At 44.6% G+C, this 25,043-nt stretch overlaps 1 protein-coding gene across 1 annotated transcript in view; it reads left to right on the forward strand.

Annotated features, from left to right (window-relative positions):
* The window catches only part of LOC122561568 (protein diaphanous homolog 1-like), a 108,906-nt gene that overhangs the window by 58,402 nt on the left and 25,461 nt on the right, over positions 1–25,043 (forward strand). The window contains exons 7-10 of the mRNA XM_043713365.1: positions 1,542–1,643; positions 15,635–15,756; positions 18,290–18,909; positions 24,551–24,749. Coding sequence (XP_043569300.1) covers positions 1,542–1,643; positions 15,635–15,756; positions 18,290–18,909; positions 24,551–24,749 — 1,043 coding nt within the window. The remainder of the gene's footprint in view (positions 1–1,541; positions 1,644–15,634; positions 15,757–18,289; positions 18,910–24,550; positions 24,750–25,043) is intronic.

A 25,043-nucleotide genomic window follows, 5' to 3' on the forward strand; every position in this document is an offset into this window, starting at 1 on the left:
GGTGTGTTGGGATGGGGGTGGACAGTTGTTGGTTTTGGGGATGGTCCAGATGGTCCAAGTCAGGTCTGTCCTTGGATCCTGGACAGTTTCACCCTCAAAAGCCACTCTCGATTAGTGATTATATTAAATTGAAATGTATTTGCTTATGTGTTTGATACATTTCTTAAAATGAACGGCAGGTTGCAACTGAGCCTTCTACTGTGATTTTGTATGTTCAGTTGGAAGATCTTATAAAGCAGTCTGGAAAGTTATTCACTGAATTAATATGCAGTTAACAATTTATGAAGTGAACATCTGAAATGTGCATCATGCAACCTGCATGATACTAAACTTTATTGCAGTGGTACCGAGCTCAGTAATCATCTCTGTTTTATTAAAGTGAATGGACAGTTTGTGTTGGTGAGGGTATTGAGATAGCTGTCAGAATTGGTTTGATGAGTAAGAAATTACACAAGTTAAGGGGAGGGAAATCTGAATTTTCAGACATTGTCTCCACATCAAAACGTTAAAATGAAAAGCTGCATGAGAATGAATTAAATAGGGATTAAAGAAAGGTGAAGATATGATGAAAACAATAAAATCTTGTTGTCCATTTGTCACAAAGTTTGGGAAATAACTCATGATTTTAAGATACAGAGAGCTGCTGGTGTGGTTTGTATTGTGACAGATTTTATTGAAAAAAAGCCAACATGGAGTATGACAAACAGGTTGTCATTTTTAGAACACTAAAATCAAAGGCAATATTCAGGTTTTGAGGTCAATGTCAATCTGACAGTAATCACTGCTAACTGGAAGCAAGCTGCCCTTTAAGATGCAATACCCTCTGTGGTCGACTCCCCTCCCTTCCTCCTTGGTTCATTTGAATCTGGTGCCAGGCCATGTAGATTTCCAGCAGAAGTGATGTCACTTAGCAGAGTAAGCAGCCAATTGTATTGAGGTATTCTCACAGACAGCAAACAAGGAAGTAAATGCAGTGATATAGGCTCCACATTTCCTCAAAGAGCAAATTAAAGTGTCACAAACATTAATTGTTGGATGTAGCATAAATAAACTTTAAAAATTAGGTGTAAAACTGACAAATGTGCAATTGGCCTTCCTGGGCTTTCATTTTAGAAATACTTCCAACTTACTATAGTGTTGCAAATCCCCTTACGTCTCAGTAACAAGATGTAACTTTTTGTAATTTTACATTTTACAGTGTTAAAGGGTAGGTTCATGTCAGCTCAGTGATTTCTAATTGGTTTCCATCCGCAGGAACAGCACCTTCTGTGGTGAAGCAAGGGATTTTCATGTTTCACTGTGCAGCTCCAGGATTCAGAAGCTGCTGTCAGCCTCCCAGTTTTTATAAAGATAGCAAATGCTGACAATTTCCCCTTTGTCAAATTCTGAGCCAGGCTGGAAAAAACAGCAGGGCTATATTAAATCAGTGAAATCTTATTTGACTGCTCCATTTTTAGAGTTTTTAATTCTCTCATGTTTAAGTTAATCCTTATAAAACACAGTTTTGCAAGAATGTTTTCTTTGTTTTAACCTTTTTACAGTTGCTAACGGAGGAGGAAAGCAAGGTTGCTCTCATTGACAAGTTGAATTGCGAACAGCAAAAGAACCAGCAACGCATACATGATTTAAAGATGAGGTTAGAGGTCAGTAGACTACCCTTTCGATGACAATTGTTTACTTTTTTGCAATGGAACAGTTAAGACACGGACTCCGATACTGCCAAGGGGGGGGTGGCAAATTGAGGTGGTAAGTGTGTGTCAGCACTGCATCAGGAGACAAAGCAGGAAACGCTATTGTCAACCTGAGGTTTTGGATTCATGGCGAATATGGTTGTGTAGAAATGATCAGAAATGGAAAACTGAACATTTGGAAAACATTAACCACAAAGCTGCTCTCTCATGACTGGTGGTAGTTTGACCTGAGGGTCACTACGTGTCAGGCAAGGGGAGAGATTGAGAAGGAGATTCCATCATGGTAACTTGAACCAGTAGCAAGAATTGAGCCGATAGCTATCAGCATCACTTTATTTATAAGTCAGCCATCCAGCCAACTAAGCTAACCAGCCCAGGCAATGGTAACTCAATGGGCTGAATGGCCTACTTCTGTTTGCATGTCCATAATTGATATAATCCATCTGATGCCAGGATTTGGAAGGAGCTGAGACTTTGGAAAGAAACCGTTAATTACAGTGTTAAAAGAAACACGATGCTATTCAATGAATAAATGTAAACATAAGTATTGGCAAAAACATCATGTTGACTTATGCATGCGTGAGGATGTGAGAGGGATGCGTACGTAAAGGAGAAAGGGCTGGATGGATTTGGAGTAGGAAGAGGTAGCTGGAATGGGAGAAGTGTATGTGGATATAAAACACAGAAGGCAGTGCAACATGAGAGAGAGGCTGCACTGCAGACTGGTGAAGGAGATGAAAAGTGAGAGATGTCCTGTACCCACAAGTGCCAGGGGTACATATGTGTATGTACGCAGAAACACACACACCTCTTACAATAGTGTGCAGCAATTGTGTAATTATCACCTGCTCCAGCCTTGAAGGTCATAGAAAAAATCAGTTCATTGCACTATGCACTGTCACTGGCATTGGTAATGCAGCTCTCACTTTAGAGTCATAGAGTTGCATAGCACAGAAACAGACCCTTCAGTCAAACTTGATCAGGCCGACCAGATATCCAAAATTAATCTAGTCCCATTTGCCAGCATTTGGCCTATATCCCTCAAAACCTCCACCATTTCCTCTGGCAGCTCATTTCATGCACACATCACACTCTGCATGAAAACATTGCCCCTTAGGTTCCTTTTAAATCATTCCCCTCACACCTTAAACGTGTGCCTTCTAGTTTTGGACTTCTCTCATCCTGGGAAAAGATCTTGGCTATTCACCCTATCCATGACCCTCGAGATTTTATAAACCCCTATAAGGTCACCCCTCAGCCTCTGACTCTCCAGGGAAAACAGCTCCAGTCTCTCCCTACAGCACAAAACCTCCCACTCTGGCAACATCCTTGCAAGTCTTTTCTGAACCCTTTCAAATTTCACAACGTCTTTCCTATAGCAGGGAGACCAGAATTGAACACAGTATTCCAAAATGGTCTAACCAATGTCATGTCCAGCTACAACATGACCTCCCAACTCTTGTGCTCAATGTACCGATCAGTAAAGGCAAGCATACCAAAACCTTGTTCACTATCCAAAGCTGTGTTTGAGCTGTAGGTGTAAGACTTCAGTCCTTATGGAAGCTCAGGTATCTTGCAAATTGTTCCCCACTGGAGGTTTACGTTGGTAAGTATCTCCCTGAGTTGACAGGTTCCCTATTCCAAGAACTCTTCTCCCCCATTCTCCTCCTTCAGCCTGCAACAACTTGTTGCGCTTTATGTGATCTCTATTCATTTCCCCCGATCATGCTGTATTCCAAAGGGAGGGCCACTCATGAACCCACAACGAGCCACTGCTTCAAGCAACAGTCTTGAAATCAGCAAAGCTCCGTCAGCTATGGCTGCTCCGTTCTCTGACGGCTTTTAAAACTTTGAACAAATATTGAAAGCACCAAAAACAGAGGCAAAACAACAGCCAGAACAACTCAGCCAAGAGGTGGTTTGCAAGTAGTTGATAATCTCTTTAAATATCTCTGGTGAGGTTAGGATTAAGGGGTCTCCATCCTGTTCATTTGTGAGACTTCAAAGGACAGAGGGAGATAGCAATGAAATGGCAATGCTGGTGTCAAATAAGCATTGCACGTTGATCTATTTGCTGTTCATACTTCCAGGGGCTGTTCACCGCAACCACAGTAATGTTCTCACCGTTCTGATATCAAATATAACTCACTCCAGAGCTATGTGCAGGTACTTCAAGTGATATTTCAGTCACCTGAACAATGCTAGCTTCCAATCTGATTTTATTGCTGAATTTGAGATTACGTTGCAAGAGCCTAACACAGTGCCACCTGCAGTAATAACAGGTACTTGCAAGTACTTGCAATGAAATAGCTCCTTGATGCCAGCGTACTAATGAGATGTAACAGCATTTTTCAATAATAGATACATTCCTTAACGCACATGCTAATAGCAATGTGTAAGGTTATGAGAATGAGTCAAATACAGGCCTCATTTTCCATTGCTGCACTTGAACTGAACATATTCCTTTGGCATGTGTAGCAGGCTTTATTTTTCCACACTTTTCGGTGTATGTTTATTCCAAAGTTATCAACAATACAAATATCGTTCATTTCTCTGAAGGTGAGTCATTCTTTCCAGCTTCTGTTGAATGTAATACTTGATGCAGATATTAGTCTTCAGAGTACAGCCCACGTGGATGTCAGACTCTCCCTGGGGAGCACTACAGAGAGTCAGCGACATGACGGCATTTGGGGAGAGATGGTGTAGCAACAGATAGTGCTCACTTCTGACTTGGTCACAGGATCACAGAACCTTATGACACAGGAGGAAGCCACTCGGCCCATTGTGAATGTGGCAGCCCTTTAATCCTGCCTCTTTCCCACAGGCCTGAAAAGTTATCCCTTTCAACTCTATATGCCGTTCCCTTTTAAAAGTGATTAATTGAATCAGCTTTCTCTATTCCCTTCAACCAACACATTCCAGATCATAACAACTCACTGCTTTACAAAAAAAAAACTTCTCCCTCCTCCAGTTCTTTATAATTATCTTAAATCTGTGTCATCTGGTTTCTGACCCTGCAGTCTGTGGAAACAGTTTCCCCATTTCGATCAAAACATTAATCCTCACTGCTCGAAGGAGAACAATCCCAGTTTCTCCAGTCTCTCTGTTAGAGAAGTCCTGTGTCCCAGACACTGTTCCTGTAAAATCCCCCTCCGCACTGAGCTGCACTGAGCTCCCGGGAGCTCCCAGCTGGGCAGAGCATGAGCTGGTCCCTTTGAAGTGTGGCAGCACAAACTGAACATGAGAGAGGCGTGCACCTCCGTCACCCTTTCTCAGCCACTCCCTTGCGTTTGAAGATGACTTTCCTTCACTCCGGTCACATGGATTCTGAGGCAGTTGATCAGCTCATTGTGGGATCTTCATGCAGACTGGCACCTGTGGGGCAGGTGGAGCTTGAAGAGTTGGGCAGATATCCGTTTGTGTGCTTCTTCTGACACCTCAAATTCACCTCTGCCCATTCTCACTGTCCTCTCTGTGCCTCCCTGAACACACCTTCTCCATTATGGCCAGTCACATGTCCAGGCCTCCAAAGTTGCGTGTGTTTGACCCCGTCAGGGATGCTCTGAGGATATTCCTAAAGCTCTATGTGAACAGGGAACGTACAATAACATCCTGAGATCCTTCACTAAGCCATTTCTGGGGGCATTCAGAATGTTTGATAAAACCAACAGGATGGCACATCTCCCCACAAGAGGTAAATCTCAGCTTCTTGACACAGGGAGTACCTTGTCTCGGGGCTGAGGAACAGTGGAGATATCCAGGTGCAATGAGGTTGGATTACTGCTCAGCTCAGTACGTCATGTTTATAAAATAATGAAGGGTATAGAGAATGGGAGTTGTCTTTTCCCCAGGGATGCTGGATTTCATGACTTGGGGGCCCATTTTTAAGGTGAGAGGAGAGAGATTTAAAAAAGACATGGGGGCAATTTATTTTGACCTGAGGTGGTTCGCATGTGGAATGAACACCCTGAGGGAGTGGTGGATGTGGGTACATTTGCAACATTTAAAAGACGTTTGGATAAGTGCATGAAAGGAAAGGTTTAGAGGGATATAGGCCAGGAGCAGGCAGATGGGGCTAGTTTAGTTTGGATTACGTTCAGCATGGACTGGTTAGACCGAAGGGTCTGTTTCCATGCTGTATGATTCTATGACTCTATGAACACTGGATATTAAAGTTTGACTCTCACAACAGTCTTCTCATTGGTGCATATTCAGCAACCCACGTCCTTACAGCTGTCATGATGACAGAGTTATTATGAGGCAGTTTTTTTTAGATGGTAACCTGTGGTATTTGCCATGACTAGCAGTATGTGGTGCTGGGCAAGGGTTCTTAGAAGTCATTCACTGCCTCCAATCCTCCCTTGTCTTGTGCCTACCTAGTGACAAATGGTGGAGGATACATCACGGTAGCATTCTGCTAAGATTAAAAAGATGGTTTATTGTAGAATAACAACAGGAACAACCATAGTTGATCAGGCATAATGACTAGGACCTTATGGAGCTGGTGCAGGTTACAAAGTAGCATTGGTGGGCACAGTGGCTCAGTGGTTAGCACAGCCGCCTCACAACTCCAGGGACCCCGGTTTGATTCCAGTCTTAGGGAGTCTGTGTGGAGTTTGCATGCTCTCCCTGTGTCTGGGTGAGTTTCCTCTGGTGCTCTGGTTTCCTCCCACAGTCCAAAGATGTGCAGGTTAGGTGGATTAGCCATGGGAAATGTGAGTTTACAGGATATAGCATGGGATGAGTCTCGGTGCAATGCTCTTCGGAAAGTTGGTGTGAACTTGATGGAATAAATGGCCTGTTTCTGCAAAAAACTTGGCCAGATTGTGTGTGACATCAGGATGGGTGGAGCCAATATAACATTAACTCCTTCAGATCCATTACCTTATACAATACTGGAGTGTTTTTATTATCTGTTGGATCTGTTTTCCTCACGGGTGTTGATTTGGGCGGCACAGTGGTGGCACTACTGCCTCAGAGTGCCGGGTTTGATTCCAGCCTCGGGCAACTGTCTGTGTGGAGTTTGCACATTCGCCCTGTCTCTGCGTGGGTTTTCCCCAGGTGCTCCGGTTTCCTCCCACAATCTAAAGGTGTGCAGGTTAGGTGCATTAGTCAGGGGTAAATGTAGAGTAATAGGTTCGGGGAATGGTTCTGGATGGGTTACTCTTCGGAGGGTCGGTCTGGACTTGTTGGGCCAAATAGCCTGTTATTTAGATCAAAGGCAGAATTTAAAAAGGATCCTTTCTTCAGGGAATCGCCGAAGGAGAAAAAATAGGCTATGATCAGAATAATTTAACATTACTTAGATATAAGCCCATTTGTTACCAGTCATTATCTTTGGTCCCCAAGACAGACTCTATTATCCTCCCTGTCCCCAACCACAGTCTCAGCTTTACCTTCTGTATTTTGTATAGTGTGAATTGAATCTCCTTCCCCATCCTTTCCAATGCAATAACATCACTTGCCTCTGCAGTGTTTGCATTTGCTGCTGAAACTGTATCATCTTCAAACCTAACTACTTCTGTACTCTCTTATCCATCCTCCTCCGCAACATCAGTAAATGTGATCTCATTCAAAATCCTACTAACCTATTCTGCATCAGGTACATTCAGTCATCAACTCTTGCTCCTCTGATATTTGCTTCCATCCCACAACTGAAATTTACCCAGATAGAAAGAAAATCACAGGAACACATTGTTCAGTTAAAGGTAAATATTTATGATCTTTACTAACTTCTTCCTACCTATCTCAACCTAACCCCACCATTCTTCCATTTTCTTTCTCTGATGTATTTTTCTATATTTCCTATATGTTTCTAAGCAACTCACCTAATCTGCTCCTTACTGTAATGGGTTCCACATTCTAAACACAGATTGATGTTGTGTTGCTGTTGTCTTATCAGACCATAGGACCGCGCTCTTATTAGAGAGAGAGAACTGGTGATGATTTAACCTGAGCACCACCACATCTCAGGCAAGGGGAGATTGACAAGGAACGTCCTTCATGCTAACCTCGGGAATTGAACCCGTGCTGTTGATTTGCAAAGCAGTACCATGTCAATCATCCATCTAAACTGACCCCCCAATTACCTAATTCTGAATCCTCCCATGGGTGAATAATTTATTTTCTGTGAAATCATAATTTTTCAAATTATCTTCAAAATTGTCATCCTCATGTTTAAATCTCTTCACACCCCCACTCTTTCCCATCTCTAAACTCCTTTAGATGTACAACCCTCTCCAAACACCGTTTGTTTGGACACCAGGGTCTGGAATTTCTTGCTAAACCACTGCTTCTTCATCTCTTCCAATATTTCCTTCTCTGGTGAAACAGCACTGAGAGTCATAGAGATGTACAGCATGGAAACTGCCCCTTCGGTCCAACCTGTCCATGCCAACCAGATATCCCAACCCAATCTAGTCCCACCTGCCAGCACCCACCACATATCCCTCCAAACCCTTCCTATTCATATGCCTCTTAAATGTTGCAATCATCCAAATGCCTCTTAAATGTTGCAATTGTACCAGCCTCCACCACTTCCTTTGGCAGCTTATTCCATGCACACACCACCTTCTGCGTGAAAAAGTTGCCCCGTAGGTCTCTTTTATATCTTTCCCCTCTCACCCTAAACCTATGCCCTCTAGTTCTGGACTCCCCGACCCCAGGGAAAAGACCTTGTCCATTTACCCTATCCATGCCCCCCATAATTTTGTGAACCTCTATAAGGTCACCCCTCAGCCTCCGATGCTCCAGGGAAAACAGCCGTAGCCTGTTCAGCCTCTCCCTTTAGCTCAAATCCTCCAACCCTGGCAACATCCTTATAAATCTTTTCTGAACCCTTTTAAGTTTCACAACATCTTTCCGATAGGAAGGAGGCCAGAATTGCACACAATATTCCAACAGTGTGACCTCCCAACTCCTGTACTCAATACTCATAAAAGATTAAAATGTTTTGAAATTTTAAAAATCTGTGTAAGCAGTTTGAAGTTCATAGAATCCCTATAGTGTGCAAAGAAGCCATTCAGCCTAGGGAGTCCACATTTCCCCTCCAAAGAGCATGCTACCTGGACCCACCCCCCCCCCCCAAGCCTGCATTCCCCATGGCTCGTCCACCCAGCCTGCACACTATGGGTAACTTAGCATGGACAATTCACCTAACCTGCACATCTTTGGATTGTGGGAGGAAACCGGAGTATCTGGCGGAAACCCACACAGACACGGGGAGAATGTGCAAACCCCACACAGACAGTTACCCTAGGGTGGAATCGAACCCTGAAGCAGTACTGCTAACCACTGAGCCACCATACCGCCCTTAGGAACGGGTTCTTACTTCTTCCGCGAATATTACTTAAGGCTGAAACTGAGATGAGTTCCCAGCTCTTGCTATTAGTACTCGCTGATTTGAAATGCTGGCTATACAGAAAATGAAGTAAAAATAGGTTGGTGAGGACATAAAAGAGTCTCTCCTTATCAGGTGCTTTTAATCGAATGGTTCCTCAGAGTCTGGTCCCACTCTGGTATCTAGTGTGTTGAAAACCTCGACAGTTTCCAGTATTTCAACACTTGGTATCAGCAGTATAAAGACCCAGTCATATTCACTCCCTTGGAATGTCGCAAATAGGTTGTACTTGGTACAAAAAGCATGAACTAATCATCGACCGAAAGAGCCAACGGAGGATCAAAGAAACCTCAATTACATCTGAATACTCTAGTCTGTTCAAGGCCACTTCTTTCGGTCTGACGGTGAACTCTCAGCTTGACTATTAAAGGAAAAGAAAGACTTGCATTAATATTGTTCAAGGTGATGGGACGGGGTTGTGGTTCCCTCCTCCTGGGTCCTGGAATCTGTCCGATCTCCCCGACAGGAAAGGCCGAAGTTTAATGTCTCATCCAATCATAAAACTGCTATCTTCAACATGTAGGGTAAAGGGTTAAATATGGCATTACTGTAATAATTACTACTGAGTGTGTGTGTGTGTCTGTATGTGTGTATAAAGAGCTATGTCTTAATGAGATCAGGTCATGTGCAACAGCAGGGAGACAGTGAGATCTGCACATCAGAGTTGAGTGTGTGTTGCTGGAAAAGCACAGCAAGTCAGGCAGCATCTGAGGAGCAGGAAAATCGATGTTTTGGAAAAGCCCTTCATTAGGAATTGCAACAGCATTCTGAGTGTTTAAGGTAGTAGAAATGTCCTCTTTTCCCGTCAGGGGCTGGGATAGGGGGAAACATTAGGACCCAAAACGCTCAGCAGTTCTGATTTCTGTCTCTATTTCCAATCTCTTGGTTATAGTTACGTTTAACTAAGGCTAATCCTCACTGGCATGAGCCTGCACTACCTTCTGTCAAGAGCATACGAACATATAAAATGAGAGCAGAAATAGACAATTCAACCCTTCAAGCCTGCTCCACCATTCAATGTCATCATGTCTGAGTTATCTGTGTTTTGAATTCCACATTCTATCTCTAACCAACTCCCATAATCATTGTTTCCTGTGCCAAGCGAAAACATCTGTCCACCCTCACAGATAATTAATGATACTGCCCATAAGGCCTGGTAATACAGCACAGGTCTCCCTCACCATTCCACTCAAGTACTGATGTGGATAATGTGCTTAATTTTCAGCAGTGCTACTTGAACTGAAGACCTTCTGGCTTCAAGTCAAGAGCATGACTAACTGATCCACAGCTCACACATAGTCCCTAGGGATCAAAAATGTGAAGCTGACATGGAGTCATACAGCACGGAAACAGACCTTTCAGTCCAACCAGGCCGTGCCAACCATAATCCCAAACTAAACTAGTCCCACCTACCTGACCTTGGCCCATATCCCTCCAAACCTTTCCTATTTGTGTATTTATCCTAATGTCTTTTAAATGCTGTAACTGTACCTGCATTCACCACTTCCTCTGGCAGTTCATTCCACACACGAACCACTGTCTGTCTGAAAAAAGTTACCCCCATGTCCTTTTTTAAATCATTCTCCTCTCACCTTAAACAATATGCCCCCTAGCTTTCAACTGCCCCACCCAAGGGAAAAGACCCTTGCTATTAACCTTATCTGTGCCCATGATTATTTTATAAACCTCAATAAGGTCACCCCTCAACCTCCTACTGTCCGGTACAAAAAAGTCCCAGTCTTTCCAGTCTATTTTTATATCTCAAACCCTCCATTCCTGGGCAACATCCTGGTAAATCTTTTCTGAACCCTCTCCAGTTTAATAATATCCTTCTGATAAAAAGGGTGACCGGAACTGCACACAGTCATGCTCTTGACTTGAAGCCAGAAGTTCAAGTAGCACTGCTGAAAATTAAGCACATTATCCACGTCAGTAGTTGAGTGGAATGGTGAGGGAGACCTGTGCTGTATTACCAGGCCTTGTGGGCAGCATCATTAATTATCTGTGAGGGTGGACAGATTTTTTTTGTTTGGCAAAGGAATCAACGATTATGGGAGTTGGTTAGAGATACAGTGTGGAATTCAAAACACAGATAACTCAGGCATGATGACATTGAAGGGTTAAAGAGTGGCCTCACCAACATCCTGCACAACCTCAGCATGACTTCCCAACTCCTATGCTTTGCTAAGCGCCTTCTTAACCACCCTGTCTACGATTTTCAAAGAAATATATACCTGAACCCCTAGGTTTCTCTGTTGTACAACACGATCTAAGGCTCTACCATTAATCTATAAGTCCTGTCCTTGTTTGTTTTACCAAAATGTAATAATACCTCGCACTAATCCAAATTAAACTCCTCAGCCAATTGACCCAATGATCAAGATCTTTTTGGAATCTTAGATAACCTTCTTCACTGTCCACTATACCACCAAATTTGGTGTCAACTGCAAAATTACCGGCCATACCTCCCATATTTTCATCCAAATCATTTACATAAATGACAAACAAAAGTGGACCCAGTACCGATTCACGTGGAATACCGCTGGTCACAGGCCTCCAGTCCAAAAAACAACCCTACAGCACCACCCTCTGTCTCCTCCCATCAAGTTAATTGGCAATCTCAACCTGAATCCCATGGCCAATATCATCCACATCTTGTGAATGAATAGATTGGTTTTGAAAAAATAATTAATCCTTCCAGTAGAGGCCATACCTCAAAATGGGAACGATCAGGTACCAGTCACATCTCAAGAAATCTCTCTTCTCAGAGATGGCATGCTATGGTTTCCCATATCACTTTTTTTAAAAACAATAATTGCCTCACAGCTTCCCACACCTGGAAACGGTTTTACAGACTCCTGCTGAAAGTGGATGGGGGTCTGTACAGTAAAATGATGGTCTGCCCACTATCTTCAAAGCCACGCCTCTATCTGCCTCCCACAGTGCAATGGGTTGGGAAAGCATCAAGTCAGCCCCACATCCTTGAGCCTGTTGAGAGCCTTAACTGGAGGAATTATTGGCTGCTGAGGATGTGGTGATTGTAATACAAGTTCCAGAGCTACGCAGAGGCAGGTAATGCAGGCAGGCAGTCCACAGCTATCACAGGGCAGCATGGTGGCTCAGTGGTTAGTACTGCTGCCCCACAGCACCAGGGATCCGGGTTCAATTCTAGCCTTGGGCGACTGACTGTGTGGAGTATGCACGTTCTCCCCGTGTTTGCGTGGGTTTCCTCCGGGTGGTCCCAGTTTCCTCCCACAATCCAAAGATGTGCAGGTCAGGTGAATTAGCTATGGTAAATTGCCCATAATGTTCTGGGATGTGTAGGTTAGGTGCATTAGTCAGGGTAAATGTAGAGTATTAAGGTAGAGGAATGGGTCTGGGTCTGGATGGGATACACTTCAGAGGGTCAGTGTGGACTTGATGGGCCAAATGGCTGTGGGGATTCTATGATTTTATCTCAGCGCAGAATGTCATTGGGCAGAAAAATTGCAGGGTGAGTTGGGGTGGTGTTTATCCTTTGTGGGACTTCCCTTCTGTGAGATCATAGTCTTCCTTTAAGTCTTTCCCTGCTGGTCTCTAAATCCCAACCACCTCTCAATGTGCATGGATGCCAACAATTACCAGCTTCTGGCCAGGGTAGATTGCTGCTGTCATCCTCTTCTGGGTCTAAGGGTTTACAGTGTTAGAAGGAAAACCCCTAGTGAGTCTTAAAGGCTGATGTGTGGCTGACTAAGCCCAGTGAACTATTATAGCAGGTTACCCCTTGACCAGTTATAGAGCTAGTGTTTGTTTCAGGAGCAGTTGGTCTCTGATTGATCTGTCTTTGGTCAGACTTGACATATGTTGGTCTCTGTGCTATCAGGAGAAAAGGAGGATTGCAGATGCTGGAGAGTCAGAGTCAAAACGTGTGGCGCTGGAAAAGCACAGCAGGTCATCCGAGGAGCAGGAAAAATTGATGTTTCGGGCATAAGCCCTTCATCAGGAATGTGTCTGGTGATGTCTGCTTCCAGCGCAGATACATGGAGTCAGCGGCAGAGGCAGGATTGGGTCCAGCAGCATCATTGGCAGCTGGATCGGTGAGGTGGGCCCGAAGCAGACTCATGGTAGCGCTGGAGTCGAGTTTGGGCACGTGTGGTACCCAACAGTATCAGCGGCGTCTGCATTGGTGAGGTCCAGCAAGGGACTCACGGGGATGAGTTGGCACTGGAGTGTGGCTACTTCTATTCCAGCAGCAGTGCTGTGGGGAAGGGGCCACCAGGCCAATGGCCCATGATGGAGCACTTAACGAGAAGGACTGTAAAGTCAAATGGCAGAGCAGACTCGATGGGCTGAATGGCCTAATTCTGCTCCTATATCTTATAATCTTATGATCGTATGGTAAGTTAGACATTGTTACTGTGATGATGAGGAGGTATGAGATTGCACTTCTGTCCTCTCTGAGGTTTCCCAAGATGCTCGAATTCTCTCCGACCAAGTCCCTGTGACATCATCCGAATGGGTGGAACTTTATGCCCTCCGCAACATTAACCCTTACAGATTCATTACCTTGTCCAATCCACCCCCATACACCCCCAAAGGGAGTAGAATCCAGCCCCTTGACGTGTTCAATCCTGAAGGTTTGATATTTAGATAGACAAGCTGATACTGAACACTCTCCTTCACAGCAAAGTGGGACACCACCAACCTAAACAAACTGCAAGGTGCCATCTCAATGGCGATTGAGGATGGGCAGTACACTGGCACCACACACAGCCCAAGTGCTAACAAAGATAGATGTACCTAGTTGCTGGTCAGTTCTGATCCATTTCACTGTCCTGCTCTCCGTGCAGATTGTATAAATTAAATAAAATACTTGCCAAGCACCAGCTGTGTCTTTGCATTTTCACCCAGTGTACATGACTATGTATTGGACCCAAACTCAGGAAAACATGCCAGGGTTGACTTAGATAGAATTCCTTGATGTTTGCAGCACAGTAACAAGCCACTCTGCCCACTTCTCCATGGCAGTATTTACAGAGCTTCAATCCCACTGTACAGACGTAGAGTGTGTAAATTGTGCCGTGTTAGACTCCATTCTGGAAAGGACAATTCTCTCACTTAGGCTGAGGTGGGTACTGCAGATGCTGGAGATTAGAGTCAAGATTACAGTGGTGCTGGAAAAGCACAGCAGGTCAGGCAAGATCTGAGGAGCAGCAAAACCGACGTTTCGGGCAAAAGCTCTTTGTAGAGTCAGTTGTAGTTCTGCTCAAATAAGCACGTTGTGTTGTGATAGTTCTTAAACTAATACATTATATTGCTCTCAATGGTGAAGTAAAGGTAAAGGTCATGAAACCAGACAACACAGCTGCACTTTCATTAGAGGGAGACAGCTGGGGTTGTTTAACCTGAGGGTCACCACACGTCAGGTGAGGGGAGAGGTTGAGAAGAAGAGATATCAGAACTAGGAGCAGGAGTGGGCCATCTGGCCTGATGAGCCTAACCTGCCATTCAATAAGGTCATGGCTTATCTTTTCATCGCCTCAGCTCCATTTACCTGCCCTCTCACCATAACCCTTAATTTCTTTACAGTTCAAAAAATGATCTACCTTAGCTTTAAAAACGTTTACTGAGGAAGCCTCAACCACTTCACTGGGCAGGGAATTCCACAGATTCATCTGAAGAAGTTCCTTCTCAATTCCGTCCTAAATCTGCTCCCCGTAATTTGGAGGCCATGCTCTCTTGTCCTAGTCTCACCTGCCACTGGAAACATCCTCTCTACTTTGATCTTATCCAATCCCTTCATAATTTAAGATGTTTCAATAAGATCCCCCCCCCCATTCTTCTAAATTCCAATGAACATAATCCCAGTCCTCTCAGTCTCTCATCATCAGCCAACCCCCTCAACTCCAGAATCAACCCAGTGAACCTGCTCTTTCTTTTTATATTTTTCCCCAGCGCCCATGTTGTGTGTGTGCAGGTGTGAGACACAGTGAAAGACACAAGGTCTACAAATCTTTACTCAATTTCCACCACCAGGAAGAAAGGAAACACCCAAGTGGCCAGTGACAAGCACTGCCCTTCACATCAAAGGGCAATGCTGCGTGATCAAACAGTGAAGGGGAGGGCGGGCATCAAATCAAAATAGAGTTGGAGGGGGAAATAACACTCCCTGCGGCGCCCACCTCTCCCTGAACAAATCCAGGGTGTTGGTGGACACCGCATGCTCCTTCTCCAAGGACACCCGGGCCCTAACGTAACCGCGGAAGAGGGGCAGGCAGTCGGCCCTAATGACTCCCTCCACGGCCCGCTGCCAAAATGTTAGTTTAATGCTGGGAAGTTGATAATCGGTATTGCCTGCCCCACCCCACCCCCAATCATTGCCTCTCCCACCTATATTCTTTGTTTAGACTTAATCCAATTTCATCCTTCAATATGGAACAATGCTGCAGTCAAACACCACTCACCATCTGGAAAGAGCTCCCATGTGTAAAACGCATTTTATGGAGTCTGCGTCGTTCCCTTTTTTGTAGTGCATTTCTTTTTTTTTCTTTTGTTTATTGGCCAGGAAATGGAGGATCTCCTGTTGGCCAAGATGAAGGAGCTTAGCTGTAAAAACGACAACCAGCCTGCTTCTTTACAAGGAGATATTTTGGCATTTAAATGTATGCTTGAGTCAGAGGAGAGAAGGTGAGTATTCACTGATAAGTCCTAAACATATTGATGGTAGTTATTGTGGCCTCATTTGAAAGTTTGGTTCTGTTTTCTCCGCACCCTGAGTACAAAAGATGAACTGCAATAATTCAGCCAGGCTCCTTTGACAGTATCTCTCAAACCTGGAACGTCTACCACTTAGAAGCACAAGGGAGACACACATGGGAATACCAACACCAACATGTCTCCCTCTAAGTACTGACTTGGAAACATATCACCATTCCTTCAGTGTTAAACATCCGCCCATTGTGGGTGTCCACCTTCCCATCCCCCCACCACCACCATATACACTGCAGCAGTTCAAGAAGGCAGCTCATCACCACCTTCTCAGGGGTATTTCGAGATATCCCCGCATCCAGCGAGTGAAAGAAAGGGAGTCAGAATGGATACCTCTCCTGAGTATGTTCTAAGACTGTATTATATTCCTCAGTTTCAACAAGCTGTGTAGACCATGTAGGATACATGGCACAGAATGGGACTACTGGTCTCGCAGGCACTTATTATGCTGCACTTCAGCCACATCCCAACTCCCTTCAAATAAACTGAAGAAGACATTTTGTAAGACTCAGAACAGATACAAACCAGTGAGAACCAATGACTGGAGAAATCCTGCTCACTCACACACCCTATTCACTCCAGAAAATGAGTCTGGGCATTAACAGTGGAAAGTTAAGAAATTACATGTGAATTCAACAGATATTTTGCACTTATCTTCACTGTAGAGGATACAGGTAACATCCCAGAAATATAATCGTGAATCAGGCTGTGAAAGGGAGCGAGGAACTAAAAACAATTACAGTCGTCAGTATTGCAATAAAGGAATATCACGTCAAATGAAATCAGCCTCACTATCACTGGATTCACAACACAGTGAAATTAAAACATTCAATGACACCAAAGTTGTCCAATAATTCCAACCAGGTTTTATGAATAACAGATCTTGGGCACCATGTTAATTTATTGTTAATAATGTAACTCTAGCAGACCAACGTTAAGCAAGAATATCATTTAATTAATATTGATGAATTAAAGCCCAATCCTCTTTGATCAGAGCCCCAACTCACACATAGACAGACAGACAAGCACAGTTAAGGGATACATTTAAAAGAAAATAAAGGAAATATAATTTGCCAGTTTATGAAGCAGTTTCAAATAATAGATGCAAGTGAGGACTGCAGATGCTGGAGATTAGAGTCGAGAATGTGGTGCTGGAAAAGCACAGCAGGTCAGGCAGCATCCGAGGAGCAGGAAAATCGAAAACGTTGACTCTCCTGCTCCTCGGATGCTGCCTGACTTGCTGTGCTTTTCCAGCACTACACTCTTAACTTCAAACAATAGATACCAAGACTTCATGAAATCCTTGGGCAATGGGCTGGTCACAGGCAATCTCTGAAGTCACTGATTAATGCAAACAGTTTCATCAGATTCTGAGAAACATTTATCGAATAAAGGGGAATCCTGATTTGGTTACCCAGCGTCCCCTTAAATGCATCGTACTGTTCACTTCAGCCAGTCCCTGTGATAGTGCATTCTGGATTCTCACCACTTTCTGGAAGGTAAGATTCCTTCCTAAGGAATGACTTTCAGAGGAGACTTTCAGTGTGCCTTCACTTTATCGAAACCTTGCACACTTCAAAGACCTTTATCAAGTCATCCTCTTTTTCTTAAGGGAAAAGAGACCCAGCCTGTTCATCCTTTCCTGACATGTTTGCTAATGCATTTCTGTTACTATTCTTGTAAATCCTCTCTCCAGTGCCTCCACATCCTGTGCTTAGTAAAATAGGAACAAGAGATTGTGTCTGATTACCAACCCTATAGGAGGTTTTGCTGCACTCCAGGTGCAACATAAATGAAAGTTGTTGTTGAAAGCAGAGTCTGTTGGTGTACTGGAACAGGCACCATAAAGTGTGCCCCCTGCATTGCCAAATTCCTTTTGATGACCTTGGACAATAAGGGCATATGTTTAATGTAGCTGATACAGCAAACTTTGTTTTAACCAGCATCTTGTGAACCGGCGCGCTCGATAAACTGGCAAAAATTATATCCCTCTAATACCGCTAAGTGTTTTGTAGTATTCTGTCCAATTATTATATATTTTTCAATTTATTTGCCGCAATGTAAGTATACTTGTTCAATTGAATGGCCACACGAAATATTAACAGCTGATTCCATTTTGAGTCAATTTCTCCTCAAATACCACAATGTTTGATTAGTCAGCTGAGGGTGTGAGTGAGAAGACTCTCTGTTGATAAGTTTTATTCAAGGCAAAGTTCCAATATTATTTAACTGATTAATGCTGTAAATCAAGTATAACAATGATGTGTATACCCCCTGCATACACAGTATTTCTATCACTTAGTATGTGTTTTTACATTGATTATATGGACCTCTTGATTATTTGATCAACTCCTGGATCCGCAGGTGCTGGCTAATAAAAGGTTTGCTGTGTTATGCAATAACCGAGTACGTAAACATAAATGCTTTCAAATGTCTTCTTTGTTTTGTAAAGGTTAAGTGACAGTCGAATGGTGTGCCAGCAGAAGTGTTCTCCGTGCAAACCGTATTTACCCGCTCCTCGGACATCATGTGTTCCCTTGAGCCAGTCTTCCTGCCCACGAGTACCAGCTGCGTCCTCGTGCCCTCCTGTGAGCCTGCGCTCTTGCCCTCCACCTCCAATTTCCAACCCCTGCAAGCCATCGCACCAAAACTGTGGAGCTCTGTCCTCTGTCCTGAGCTCTTCCCTAGCATCCGCTGCCCCAATATGTTGCCTGCCATCTTCTGCTCTGACCACACGCCTCCCTGTGCATCAGCCGAGCTGCCCGCTACCTTCCTCTTTGGCCTCGTGCCTGTCCGCTGCTCGGCCAACCTGTTTGCCATCTTCTTGTATCCCACCCTGCCTTCCTGTGAGCCGGCTCAGCTGCCCACCGCCTTCTGCTCTTGCCTTGTGCACATCGATGAACCGGCCACGGTGCCCGTCACCTCTTCCGATGAGCCCGTGCCCTCCTCCTGCAAATCCCTCAGCAAGTTGCAGACCTGCGTCAAGTCGGCCATGCCCCGTGGCTCCAGTAACATACGCGAAACCTAATAATCCAACTGACGCGTCGAAATTTAAACTTGAACAATGTATGGGTAAGATGATGAAGACTTAGTTTTACGTTACCGTGATTGTGCAATTGATTAATATTTGACAATTAAGAAGTCAAAGTTCGTTTTTTTCTCTTGACCTGTGTATTCTCCTCACTTTGTCAATACGGCACGCACTTGATCTCGAACTGACCCTTGCTGGTTTATAAGGTTCGTCGTATTAACAGGGGCCAGGACGCATCAAGTTAGGATTGGCACCATGGTAGAATTGTCCATGATGGCACAGTGTTAGGTTTGCCCACTTGCCTTTGACCATGACTGAAGCTTCCAATGTTGAGAAGGTAGCTGGTTGCAAGGTTTGTAATGAAGCAAGTCAGTCAGTCTCAGACAGCGCTCTCATTGGTATAATATGGGCACTAATGCCAAAAACTGCCAGACAAAGCTAAACTCTTCCTGTCCTGTGGCAGAGTAGTTACAATCCTGGATACACATCACAGCTACACTCTACTTTGATCCACAAGCATTCACTCCCTCCACCACTGATGCTCAGTAGCAGCAGTGTGTACTATCTACAAGATGTACTGCAGAAATTCACCAAAGCTCCTTAGACAACACCTTCCAAATCCACCACCACTTCCATCTAGAAGGACAAGGACAGAAGTTACATGGGGACATCACCACCTGCAAGTTCCCCTCCAAGCCACTCACTGTCCTGACTTGGAAATATATCACCGTTCCTTCACTGTCGCGTGGGTCAAAATCCTGGAGTTCCCTGGTCAACCCACAGCATATGGACTGCAGGGGTTCAGGAAGGCAGCTCACTACCATCTTCTCAAGGGCAACTAGGGACGGGCAATAAATGCTGACCCAACTACTGACACCCATGTTCCACAAATGAATAAAAAAAAGCTAATGCTGGAGAATACCCCAGCGCCTTTTGCAATCCAACAAACTTTAATGATGTTGTTGCATGTTTATGCTTTATAACTTTATCATGAAAACTCTGCAGATTGCAGGCTGACCTGTTTCCCTCTATTCACCCAGTATCCCCTACACACAGTGAACAAGTCTTTTCCAGATGCTTTTTTGGTGCTTAATTAGATTAGATTACTTAAAGTGTGAAAACAGGCCCTTTGGCCCAACAAGTTCACACCGACCCTCCGAGAAGCAAACAACCCAGACCCATTCCCCTACATTTATCCCTTCACCTAACACTACAGGCAACTTAACATGGCCAATTCACCTAACCTGCACATTTTTGGACTGTGGGAGGAAACCGGAGCACCCGGAGGAAACCCACACAGACACGGGGAGAATGTGCAAACTCCACACAGACAGTCGCCTGAGGTGGTGAAGGGTATCAAAGATCAGGGAACCGAGTCAGTGGAGTTTGGACCTGATGGGCTGAATGGCCTTCACCTGCTCCTATGTCCCTCTTGTTGAATGGTAATGGAAAGGGGCAGCAGGATCACAATCTCCCTGGGCTAGCCAAATCCCCCTGCCAAAGGGATGAGATATGTAATGGGCTTGGATTAAAAGAGATGGACAGTGACAATTCAGAGAAAAAGGAGAAAAAAAGAAAGACGTTTTGGAAGAGAGACAAACAGTTGCCACAGAATTTGTCAGGCAGATAGAGGCCATTTGACCCAACCAGTGTGTGCTAGTCCATACATGGCCTCCTTGCCATCCCTGGATTCAGCCCAGAGTTCTGTAACTCAAGTACAGATGTTGATCTAATCTTCTCATGTTGCAGAGGGTCAAAGGCTTGTTGCCTGCCCCCAGACTTCAATGCAACAACCCAAGGTAAAGATTCCCCACCATAATGCTCTAATGGCCTTGTTCCCCCCTCATCTATCATTAAAGGTGAATTACTTCCTGTTTGCGTCACTGTTTTAGACTGAGTTGGTTCCAGGTTACTAGCCTCTTGGCTCTCTCTTTATCAGCCTCAGTGTCCGTGAGTGTTGACTGACTTGACAATTTTCAACACATATTCTGAGGCAGACTAGAAGCAGTCCCACAGCATGGGGCATTAATAATCAATCCCTAATTTCTGATGGCTGGCTCTGATTGGATGTATTGTTGAAGGTTTCTTCATCCCCTCCCGGCTCTATCCTCTTCAACTGGTCAAATAGCCACATCCCCCAGAGTTTAGAACCAAGAAATAAGGTTGTTCAAATATAAAAAAGGAAGCACACATATTCACCCCTGAATGGCTGTTCTTCTACGAATTACTCACTGCAAAGATTACCTTTAACTTCCCGATACCTGTAAAACATTTACAATGAAATTAGTATTAGATTAGATTAGCTTAGAATACAGTGTGGAAACAGGCCCTTCGGCCCAACAAGTCCACACCGACCCGCCGAAGCGCAACCCACCCATACCCCTACATTTACCCCTTACCTAACACTACGGGCAATTTAGCATGGCCAATTCACCTGACCTGCACATCTTTGGACTGTGGGAGGAAACCGGAGCACCCGGAGGAAACCCACGCAGACACAGGGAGAATGTGCAAACTCCACACAGACAGTCGCCTGAGGCGGGAATTGAACCCGGGTCACTGGCGATGTGAGGCCGCAGTGCTAACCACTGTGCCACCGTGCCGCCCATATTATTATGCAATAGAATATCTTCAAATCCCCAATCCTTGACAACATCCCTTCGTGCCTTCCATGTCTTCTCCCTTGTACCAATGTTCAAATGCAACAGGATCTGGACAATATCCAGGCTTGTGTCACCAACTGATTCCTGATGAAGGGCTTATGCCTGAAATGTCAATTCTCCTGCTCCTCGGATGCTGCCTGACCTGCTGTGCTTTTCCAGCACCACACTCTTGGCTCTAATCTCCAGCATCTGCAGTCCTCAATTTTTCCTCCTTGGGATAACAACTGACAAGTAACATTCACGCCACACAAATGCCAGGCTATGACCATCACCAATAAGAGACAATCTAACCACCACCCCATGACATTTAATGGTGCTACCAACACTGAATCCCCCACATCAATATCCCTGGGGTTGCCATTGACCAGAAACTCAACTGGACTGGCCACATAAACACATTGGCAGCAAGAGCAGATCAGAGGCTGGGAATACTGTTGTGATAACTTACCTCCTGACTCCCCGAAATCTCTCCACCATCTACAAGGCACAAGTCAGGAGTGTGATGGAATACTCCCCACTTGCCTCGATGGGTGTAGCTCCAACAACACTCAAGAAGCTTGACATCATCCAGGACAAAACAACTCATTTGATTGAAACGCCACATCCACAAGCATCCACTCCCTCCACCACCGACATTCAGTGGCAGCAGTGTGTACCATCTACAAGGTGCACTGCGGAAATTCACCAAGGATTCTCAGACAGCGCCTTCCAAACCCATCTAGAACAACAAGGGCAGCAGATACAAGGGAACACCCCATCAGCAAGTTCGCCTCCAAGTCACCTACCATCCTGACTTGGAAATACAACCGTGTTCCTTCAATATCACTGAGTCAAAATCCTGGAAATTCATTCCTGAGGGCATTATGGGGCTACCTACAGCATGTGGTCTGTAGCAGTTTAAGTAGTCAGCTGGCCATCACCTTTTCAAGGGCAGTTCGGGATGGGCAAAAAACACTGGCCCAGCCAGCGATGCCCACATTCACAAGTGAATTAAATAAAGTCACCCCCATGCCACCCACTTCAGCTTATACCATTTCTATCTACCCTGCTTTATCCCTCCCACAAAGATCCCCCATCTCATGCCAATCCTCCTTCCACCCATTGCCCTTCCCCTCCTCCTCTTCTCTTGCAGAGTTTTTGAAATTTGCTGAGATTGTAATGGAGGCATGGAAACAGACTCTTCGGTCCAACTTTGTCCATGCCAACTAGACATCCCAATCTTCCACAAAGCTCTGTTGGATGACCGTTGGTTAATTCGTTTATTTAGGGAAGGAAATCTGCCATCCTCACCTGGTGAGTTAACTCCACACACACAGCAATGTGGTTGACCTTTAATTGCCCTCTGAAATGGTCTAGCAAGCCCTCTCAGTTCAAGGGCAAGATTGGGATGGGCAACTAAAGCTGGCCCTGCCAGGAGTACCCCATGAAAGAACAAAGGGAAGAAATTAGATATTTTAAGCTGTTACTGTAACATCCTGGTGTACCCAGGCATTGCCCAACAGATAAACTCACCAACGGATGCACGCCTTGAACTGAACAATCCAGGCAGACAGTAAATATGTACAGATTCCTGGAGAATCCCAGAGATTTGGCAGCCTCGGATACTGACGATACGTCACACTTGCTAACTGGATGAAACTGAGCTGCAGATGGCTTGTACATTGTGACCTGATCTCACTGAAATGCGTAAGCTTCTGAGAGGGCTTGGGCCGGAAATCCACTGAGTGGATATCTCCCCTCATGGCAGAATCTAGGACAAGGGAACACAGTTTCAACATAAGGAATCTACCATTTAAAATTTCTTCTCTCGGAAGAATGGCAGTTCACCTTTGAAATACTGTATCCTATTCCTGCTCCTAATTCTTGTCTTTTTATTGAAGTTATAAGCACCACTGCAAACATTTATTCCCTTGTGGGAGCAATTCATGTTAACTTAAGGGTTTCTCTGCGCTTTCAAAATAAGAGTTGGGCATCCTTTAGTTTTGAAAATGGTGATGCATACGTTACCCTCACAGTGTTGATTGAAGACCCTGATAGGAGTGAACATGTTGTAGTATTTACACTCAAGTCTACTCTTGCTACTGAATGTAAAATATTTGGTGTGAATGTTTCAGGGTCTATAATAAAAAAGCAACTGTTTTATTGCCACATCAGCTCGAGTGTTTATTAGGACATGACAGAGTTGTTTTCTTTAAATGCTGTTTCTGTTTCAGTTCTTGCCCCTTTCCCATGATCTCCCTCTGCTGCTACACCTTTCAATCCCACCTCCCCATTTATGGCCTACTCATTGGTGTCAATCAGTACCAAGGTGGGTATGAGAATGGGGTGTGGGGGTAGCTAATGAGCATTCCTTTCCATCAAACCCTCTCTACCCAACTGACCTGGGCATTTCACAGGTACGTTGAGAGTAGGTGGGACTTGAACCCCGACTTCCTGGCCTTTGAGGTGAGGACATCTCTCTGAGTGCATCTCCTGAACGTCCTCATGGTTCAACTTGAAAAACACTCCTTAACGTTAAGGCAAATAGCAGAAAATGTGACTGCAATCCTGATTTCCATCTGGTTACAGGGTTTGGGCTGTGGAACCGGGAAGTGTTTGCGGGAAAGGTTGCATCAGGCTGACAGACACCTCACATCTCCACCTGACACATCCACACAGCACCACAAGCCCAAGGTCAGGGAAGCAGTGGGAAAGGTACTTTGCAGATCTGAACCTCACCAACAGCCACCCTGAGATATAGGCCTGTTCACACCTACTTGCACATTAGGAGAGTCTCTGCTGTCCAAGCAGGATAGCAAAGTTTTCTGCTTTAACATCTCCCTTGTTCAGCTATCTGAACCCTCTTTGTTCACTGCCTCTTTGTAAGGTTGGTATTTTTCTGAAGGGGCGAGAAGGAGGTGGGTTGGTGGTGGGGGGGCATGTCTTTGCTTATAATCTTGTGTTCACCTGTGACTGCAGCCATGTGCAAAAGGCCATGAGGCTGTTGGGAGCACCTACAATGACATCTCTTCTTCTACAGCGTCGGAAAGTAATAAAACTGAGCCAAAGTGGTTCTGTGCAAAGCCTCCGACCCATTCTCCCAACAGTTGCAAATCCGGTCAAGGGCGAGATTTTTACAACACTTTGATTGAGAACCTCAAGAACAATGACTCGACCAACGCGCCCCTTGTTTGTAAGCCAGTCATGAACACATGTGACCTCAACACACCGATCGCCAGGTAACCAAGACATGTTCCATCATCAGCTGTTGACTCACTGCTTTGTATCTCAAACCTTTTATCCATGTGCTCACACTGTTGAGAAAGTTGGGAAGATTGTTCAACTGTGCCCTCCCATGGTGAAGTTTGCTTCTGCATTTCATGATTATGGGAAATGGGCATTTAAAAAAACAATTCTTGACAAGTAAGGTTGTCCAGAAATAATGTCCGCGGTTAACGACTGTTTATAAATAGATTTCTTTTAATGCATTGTGTTCATACAATTAACAGTACAGATTATAGAATTCATTCTTA

Source organism: Chiloscyllium plagiosum, chromosome 23 (genome assembly GCF_004010195.1).
Source record: "Chiloscyllium plagiosum isolate BGI_BamShark_2017 chromosome 23, ASM401019v2, whole genome shotgun sequence".
In the NCBI taxonomy this organism is placed as follows: Eukaryota; Metazoa; Chordata; class Chondrichthyes; order Orectolobiformes; family Hemiscylliidae; genus Chiloscyllium; species Chiloscyllium plagiosum.